Raw genomic sequence first — 7,843 nt, forward strand, 5'->3', positions numbered from 1 at the left:
CAACTGATTACATTAGTTACTGGTGAATACCATTAATCCAATCTGTAAGTCTCTGTTTTCATCCTAGTGAATTTTTTATTTTTGTTATAGATGTTTCAGTTTGTGATGGATGTGAAATTGTAGAGCAAAATGAATGACAAAAGTGTCTTGTAATTTTGGCCACAAGCTGTGTCTTTGGCCCTCTCTTTGATGCTTCTGAAATGTGGATAAAGGCTCCTTAAATCACCTCACACAACTCAAAGTACATCATAATCCTGTGCGTGTTAATCCATAAAGTGATATGGAAATGTTACTTAGTCCGATCTAGTTGAACTGCCGACAATAAGCTGTCTTGTTAAGGGGTGAAAGATGCCAGAGAAGCACAACACATTTCACTCTCTGTGTGCTTTTGTTCAGGTTCAATCCATAGAGAACAAGCTGGACCTCCTGCTCAACTTCTACTCCCAGTGCTTAAAGAAAGGCTCGTCCCACTTCACCCTGTCCTCCTTCCTGGAGCCCGACCTGACTTCTGACTACCAGAGCCCCACGGACCAAAGAGACCTCTTCCCCTCCGCTAACACGCTCAACATCTCCCAGTCTGATAGCGGCAACTTGGAATGACAGTGAGCTGACTGTCCGAGCACAGACACAAACCCTTTACAGTACGTCTTCCTCAGGCCGAGCCCTCCCTCTGCCTAAACGTCTTGTCTTCACTTCATTTCATCCACACTCTGCAGCGATTCGTCTCGCCCCGTCTCAAACCTGCATCCTCCACCTTAGTGAATGTTTCCAGACCCGATACCAGACAGAGGCCACCAGATGGCTCCACCTGACAAGGAGCCTCAGCCAAAGCTGCTCACCGCGCACGCCTCTCAACCCACTAGATGAGGACGGAGACGAGGAACTGATACATGAACTATTACTTGACTACTGAACCACTCTCACCCGCTCACCTCATGCTGTCTATCTATGCCTACTTTAAAGCTTCGGCTGCAGATAATCAGACTGTGTGCTGAAGTTCTATAAATCTTTGGAGGAATCTTATCTTTTCTCCCCATCATCATTTCTTCTTTTTTTTTTCTTGGCTGCAACTTCCTGAGAGTTTTCTGACTCTACTGACACAGACAGCTCTGCAAGTGCCATGCCGGTCATTTGTCCAGTACTTTGGAGGGCATCGCATTTCTTCATACCGTGATGAATGCAATGGGTCCCACCTGCGGTTTTGCATTCTCACCAGACGAACCGACGAGCACTGAAGGAGCCGGTCATGAAGTGCTTGCTTGTGCCGGGATGGGCAGACTCAGCTGACCTCGCCAAAGCACCCACGGTACACTGTCTCACCCAGATGAGGGAGTTTTAAATCCTGCTTTAGTAGAACCAACAGAGCTACAAGAACGCGTTGGAGTGATTGATGTTTGTTTGTTTTGACCTCCATTCCCTTTCTTCGAAGTTCGATCTTTAACAAGCCCACATGCAAAAAAAAAACAACGCAATAGTCCGTTTGGCTGGCATTCAAATGAGGAATGTTCCTACTTCTTTAGGATTTAATCAAGCCAAAATGTTCTTCCACGGGTTCAGACTCGACTATTTCAGCATCGTAAACTTAACGTGCCCTTTAAACCTCTCTGTCTTGCAGCCCACACTCCCGACCTGCATGACGTCCTGTAGATAAAACCTCACTTCCTGCACTCGCTTCTCATTGCTCACATGTAGCCTCAGGTTAGGTTTTTTACCATTTCAGCCGGTTCAGACAGTCAGTAATTCTTCTTCCTACACGAGGGTAAATCATCAGATGTCACTTGCACTTGGTGCAGGAACTTTTTGGCCAGTTTGACGTAGTTTAAAAAACCCCAACTCTGTCAGGTCTACTGCATGAATTCCAGACCTTAATCCTCATGAATGCACGTGTCTTAGAAAACGGTTCCAGCCTTACAGCTTCAACACAAAGACAGTGTGCAGGGTGCCCAAAGGTGTTACTGACTGTCTTTGCCAGTGCACTTTACTCTCTTCTGTCGTTTCTTTCTCGTTTCTGCTCTCTAAACGCTCTGTGCTGATGGACAAAACTGGAGAGTGCACACCTGCAAACAGACGATGAAAGCAATTCCTTTACTTAAAAAAAACAACAACTTGGCACTTGACAAATATAACACGTGTTTTTATCATGTCTAACTGTATCTTTCATTTGTTTTTGATTCCTTTACTGTAATTGTGTTCATACAGTTGATTTTATGCAATGTAGAGCAGAAAAATGTGTTTTTTAAAAATGATTTTGGTTGTTGAAAGTGAAAGTAGGGTTTAATTTAATATGTTTAATTCAGCTAGAAATGATCTTTAAATAAATGTAGCATTTTTTTTCTCAAGTTAAATTATGGACTGTAACCACACACAGCTGATCAGGTTCACGCACACGACTTGCAGAGCTCGAGTTTCTTTTCTTTTGTAAGAAACGTCTTCCAATAATTGCTGCCAGCTTCGAGTAAGAAACATTCGTCATACTGCATTAAGCCAGTGTAAACATTTCTTCTGTCCCCTCATTTATTTGGTCCAGTCAAGCCAGTTGACTCAGGTGCTCCACTTTTCCATCTAAGCCAAGCCCCGACTTTTAAACAGTGAATGTACTTAATTGCTCGGTGTTTTTAGATCTATTTCTGGTCTGTTTTTCTTGCTGCCAGGACAGCGACAAGAGCTCGCTGTTAGACCTTTGCATTCATTTCATGGAGAAATGTAAGATAGCTTAATTCTTTGATCTAGATTCTAGCAGAGACGCCTGTTTATTAGAGGCGTCGGCAGTGCTGTCACTTCGTCACGTGGAATGTTGAGCTTCATGAAAATGTACGTGAGACCACTGTATTGCATGTTGTTGTTTCGTGGTGGCCCCAGTATTAGAAGAGAAAAAAAAACAACTTAAGGATGTCTCCTGTCAAATCTTGAGTCAAGACATGAAAGGAAATGACCTGTGCCTTCTATGCCCTCCTTCTGTAACTGATATGGTACAGCTTTCTATTTTAAACGTAAATATTAAACCTGCTTTCAAGTATTTCGTAGGAATATCACGTGAAGATAGCCTTGCTTCTTTTATCTTTTTTTTTGTGCAAAACCTCGAACTAACTAAAGACGTACTATCGAAAAGATTTAGTCTTTTACGACTGCTGCAAACTTTGATACTTTCTGAGAGTATTACTACTGTATGTTCAGCACATCGACGTACCTCTGCCTGGACCTCCTCGCATCGACGCCCTCACTCTATTATAACACCTGTCAGATCTGGAGGCGGGAGGCATGGGCGTTTTGTCGTCACAGGAAAGTCTGCAGGCATGTGTCCTTTCATAAGCATGTCACATAGATCCAAATGGCTTCCACACAACTACCTCTGAGGCCACTAGGGGGCGCTAGTTTAGGAAAACCAAGTATGAGAAATGGTAACTGATTGTCTAACTGACTGAATGCTATGCATGACTCAATCTGCACGTTCTCTTTTTCACTTCTTCTTCTTCTTCTTCTTCTTGTTCTTCATGACGTCCTACCATCCATCCATCCATCCATCGTTCACTGACTTGCTGCCATTTGACATTCCAGCTCATTGCTCTTTAACTGCTCTCTTAGGTGTCGGAACTGTTGTTAAAAATGAAACAATCAAGCAATAAGGCGCAAGCTAACCTATCAAAGTCTTCCGATTCTAATTGATGTCGCTACTGGTTGAATAAAACATGGCGCTGATTTATTTTCTAATCTAATGCACACCTCTCTTTGATATTTTAAAGAGGTACAAAAAAAAATGTGTATCTGCTGAGGATAAAATTAGATCACTTGACTAACTTATTAATTTATTTGTTTCAATAAAGCTATTTGGACTGTATGCTGCTTTCTGTCTCCTGTTTTATACTGTCTCACGCAATAATGTTTCCAGTTTACAGATTAACAGATTTCGATTGCTGAAGTCAACAACTGTAAACACACAATTTGCACCAATTTACAACATAATATATCTAAAGGTGCTTAGCCCTCGTGTCGTCCTGCGGGTCAAAATTGACCCGTTTGAAAATGTGGGGAAAAAAAAATATTTTCACAGTGAAACTTCTGATGTCCTCATTTTCAACATTTTAGGGGAATCTTTGAACATTTTTGGTCGAAAAAAAGAAATGTTGAAAATGTTTCTTAAGAACATTCACATAAAAATCAACCAAAATCCAGCGAATTTCGCTGGATTTTGGTTGATTTTATGTGAATGTTCTTAAAGAAAATATCAGAAGTTATATGTAATCACTTTAGATATCTTTAGGATTTTTAAAAAAATATTTTTGCTCATTTTTTGGAAATACAAGCAGCAGAAGCGTTAACTTAGAAAGTTTAAAGAGAAACCCGGTGATTCCCTTTGAGGAAGCACTCGGTAACAGTTTATTATGAATAAAATAATATGCAAAAGACGATCTAGATCAATCAAAAAAGTGCTTGTTGGACTAAAATCCTAACTTTAATATTTAACAGTCTAATGTCTTCTTATTTTTATTCCCAACTCTGAGCTAGAGTCAGTAAGGTGTCAATAAGATGCTCGTCGTCAATATTTTTCAGACAGCTTCAAAACATTTTACTGACATACTTCGACAAGACAAAATTCACATTTCTTCTACTTTGTGAACCAAATCTGGGATGTGAGCTGCACTGTGTTCTCGTGTTCACTACAGCTGACTGGTCTCCACTCGTGAAACAAAATCTGACGATGGAGAACAACTCGCTGTAGTATGAGCTCATTCATTAAGTTCAGGATCCTCTTCTGTCCAGCTGGCCTGTTCTTATGAGGCAAAGTTCAAAATGCAAAGTTCCCGACGCCGTAGAAGTGGGAGAACAAAGTCACGTGTCGCCTGAAAGGGTCCACAATCAAATAGGCGAATGTCTGATCCTCCTCTCGTGTCGGGTAACAAGGCCCAGATTCATCCTGCAGTGGATAAATAACAGACATGATTCTCAGCAATGTGAAACTGTTAAACTGGAGGAAGAGTCTAATAATTAAACTGAAAAATGTACAGTCTTGTCCTAAAAGGAGTCTACAAAGAAAAACAGTCCCAGAGAATTATAGGAGAGACTGAGGTTAGTTAGGAAAGTAGTTTTTGGCTCTTTAAAAGTCACAGAAACAAAAAAATAACTTAAGAGGGTTTGTTTTTTGATCTGCATGATGTTAAAACATCTGGAAGTAACTAACTTTTTTAGTGTTTGTGGATTATTGTATATGTTGAAGTCATTACAGGTCAATGCAAGTAGTGACTGTAGGTTGCTCAAAAGACAGGATTTCCACAAATGGCATTCATTCATTCTTATTACAGACACTTACATAGGCACAGACTTTGAGCACTGTGGAGACAACACTGATCTTCTTGGTCTCTGGATCCTTCTGCACGCTACAAATTGAATTGATTTCAATTTTATTACTTAATGATGACTGATTCCTGCATATAACTGAGATGTGAGATGATTTTTAAAGCATGTATCACTTCTGTCCCGCTGAATTCTGCTCACCTGATCAGATCTTTGTACATCTGCTTGGTGGTGCTGATGTACGGATCGATGGTGTCTTCATGCTGACAGAGTTCTCCACCAACACACAGGTGCTTGAAGACCCTGAACAGAAACTCTGCTCGCTGCTCTCTCCCGAACACGTAGTAGTGCTCCGAGTCCTCCTCCTGTAACATCTGGAGGAGGCCGAAGAAGCCGTGAGCAGACTCCACGTCAGAAAAGATGGAAGCAGACAGGTAGACAGACGGAACAGAGAGTTACCTGTCTGAGTTCGTCATAGTCGGGGTGAACATCATGAAAGCATTTAACTACTTGTCCAGAGGGCCTCACGACGCCGCAGGAGTAGATTGGATCAAACAGCTCCATGGAGACCTGAGTGCAGGGAACAGACTCCACGCTGACCGACACCACCGGCTTCTCTGCAACACACAGGAAAACATTCCACACATGATCCGGCTACAGCAGATGAGATCAATTTCCGACTATCAGTGATGAAAAGCCGCTTTCTGGGGGAGTCGACATACCAAGAGGCACCTGGCCTCCGACTTTCATCTTCCTCAGACTGGAGACGACGTCAGGATCTCTGAAGAAACTCTAGTGACACCAAGAACACTCAAACATGGTTGAACATAAGACGACACTTTATCAAAACAAACAGCCAGTACATGTTTTCTCAGCAGCCCATTTCAAAATCACTTACATAAAAGATGAACAAAGTCTGCTTTTCAAGTGTAAGAAACAAAATTAAACAAGAATCTCAATGTGCTTTAAACTAATTTTTGCTATTATTATAGATATTAAATATGTTATTTGTTTTTCATGGATATATCAAATACTTTCTAAGATGTTTTATTTTTAAAATTGCCTGTTGAGCCATTTTCATCTTTTTTGTATATTTTTTTTCCACCTTAAAATCTGAAGCTATCTTTGGATTATAATATCTCTACAACTATTAAGATAAAAGCCTGAAATTTTCACAGTTATTTCTCATTTTGTGACTGATTCAGAATCTGCAAGATTGGACAAGTAGATCAAATAGTCTCTGATTGTGGGTGAGTTGAAATATGAAACAAACAAAAAATAATAATTTAAGTCGTCATGAAAAGTCTGAGTACATGAGCACATATTATCAATATATATATATATATATATATATATATATATATATATATATATATATAAAAATGTCACAATAATATAAAACTAAACCTTTAAAGCAACCCAACTAGAGCAAAGTTTTGGCGTTTCAAAATTGTTCTCCAAATGTAAATTCATTGAGCCAATATTATATAATTGCTATTATACTGTCATGAAAACATAGCCTCAAAATTTAATGTACCATAGAAAGATATGAAGGGCAATTTTATTTTTTTAATTTATATATGTATTTGTGTCAGAAAGTGAGATCTAGCAAAAAATTTAACAATTTAAAAAAAATATATCCATATTTTATGCTATGAAAAATTCAGGCAAATCAGAAGTTTTTCTAAAAAACGTGATGTTTTTAGCTGGAATGACACATAAATAATACTAGCTGGTGGTTAATAGTAATCTATCATCTCCTGGTGTGTCTTACCAGTGCAAACTTGTCACTGTTGTAGGAGGAGAAGCTGTGGTCAAAACTGTAGCACTGAGTGGAAATCCTCCCCAGCATGGACCTGAGTTTAACACACATCAGTTAGGAGGTACACAACTAACAGCCAAAAAATAACTCAGCTCAGATGAACCTCTCACCATTTCATTAACAGAGCCAACGTGTCTTTGTCCTGCAGGAAAGAAAACTTCTTAGTAGGAAGAGGACTAAAAGAATAAGTCTGCTCAAATGGACATCTCTCTGCCGCCATGTTTACAGTTTTATCCGTGTTAGCAGAAACAGAAAGAGGAAGACTCACTTCTGTCCGTAAATAAGAAGCAGGTTCGTGGTGTTTAAAGGACCAATCAGCGACATGTGCGCTCATTAACAGCCAATCAGCGTCGAATTTTGGCTTTTTGTTCCGGTTTCATGAAATAAAAACGAAGTGATACGTCTTATCTTTATATCCATCTCTGACGTATTTAGTGTACCTGTTGCTGTGGCAACGGACGTCCCGATTTGGGACTAGAACCTTCTTTTGCTAAAAGCTAATGCTAATATAGCGACTTGTTCAAAGTTTTATTGTCATTTAACTTTATGTTTTTGTCTTTAACATATCATTCACGATTTTTTTTATTTTATCTATTTTTTTCATTTATTGAAGTCTATCAAGAAGCAAAGTGAACGACGGTTTAGCTGGAAAACTGTCGTAGCAGCCACCAGAGGGAGACTTTGTCCTGCTTTAGAAACATTAATTTAGCTGAATGCAGCCTGAAATTGTTT

At 39.7% G+C, this 7,843-nt stretch overlaps 2 protein-coding genes across 4 annotated transcripts in view; one reads left to right on the plus strand and one right to left on the minus strand.

The window, feature by feature from the left end:
* The window catches only part of LOC110961883 (potassium voltage-gated channel subfamily KQT member 4), a 54,468-nt gene extending 50,633 nt beyond the window's left edge, over nucleotides 1-3,835 (plus strand). For both annotated transcript variants that reach the window (XM_051955813.1, XM_051955814.1), the window contains one exon: nucleotides 397-3,835. In XM_051955813.1, coding sequence (XP_051811773.1) covers nucleotides 397-600 — 204 coding nt within the window. In that variant the 3' untranslated portion in view covers nucleotides 601-3,835. The remainder of the gene's footprint in view (nucleotides 1-396) is intronic.
* A 703-nt stretch (nucleotides 3,836-4,538) lies between these two features.
* On the minus strand, nucleotides 4,539-7,485 carry cfap300 (cilia and flagella associated protein 300). Of its 2 annotated transcripts, XM_022209674.2 has the most exons (7): nucleotides 7,222-7,373; nucleotides 7,064-7,145; nucleotides 6,012-6,081; nucleotides 5,749-5,906; nucleotides 5,491-5,663; nucleotides 5,306-5,372; nucleotides 4,539-4,912 (listed from the first exon to the last, which is right to left on the minus strand). In XM_022209674.2, exons 1-7 carry the CDS (start codon nucleotides 7,329-7,331, stop codon nucleotides 4,784-4,786), a joined length of 789 nt encoding a protein of 262 aa, XP_022065366.1. In that variant the 5' UTR covers nucleotides 7,332-7,373; the 3' UTR covers nucleotides 4,539-4,783. The 2 variants fall into 2 exon arrangements, with proteins under 2 accessions (XP_022065366.1, XP_051811613.1); XM_051955653.1 differs by lacking the exon at nucleotides 5,306-5,372 and having other exon boundaries at nucleotides 7,222-7,485.
* Between the last annotated feature and the right edge of the window lie 358 nt (nucleotides 7,486-7,843).

Source organism: Acanthochromis polyacanthus, chromosome 11 (genome assembly GCF_021347895.1).
Source record: "Acanthochromis polyacanthus isolate Apoly-LR-REF ecotype Palm Island chromosome 11, KAUST_Apoly_ChrSc, whole genome shotgun sequence".
Taxonomy (NCBI): Eukaryota; Metazoa; Chordata; class Actinopteri; family Pomacentridae; genus Acanthochromis; species Acanthochromis polyacanthus.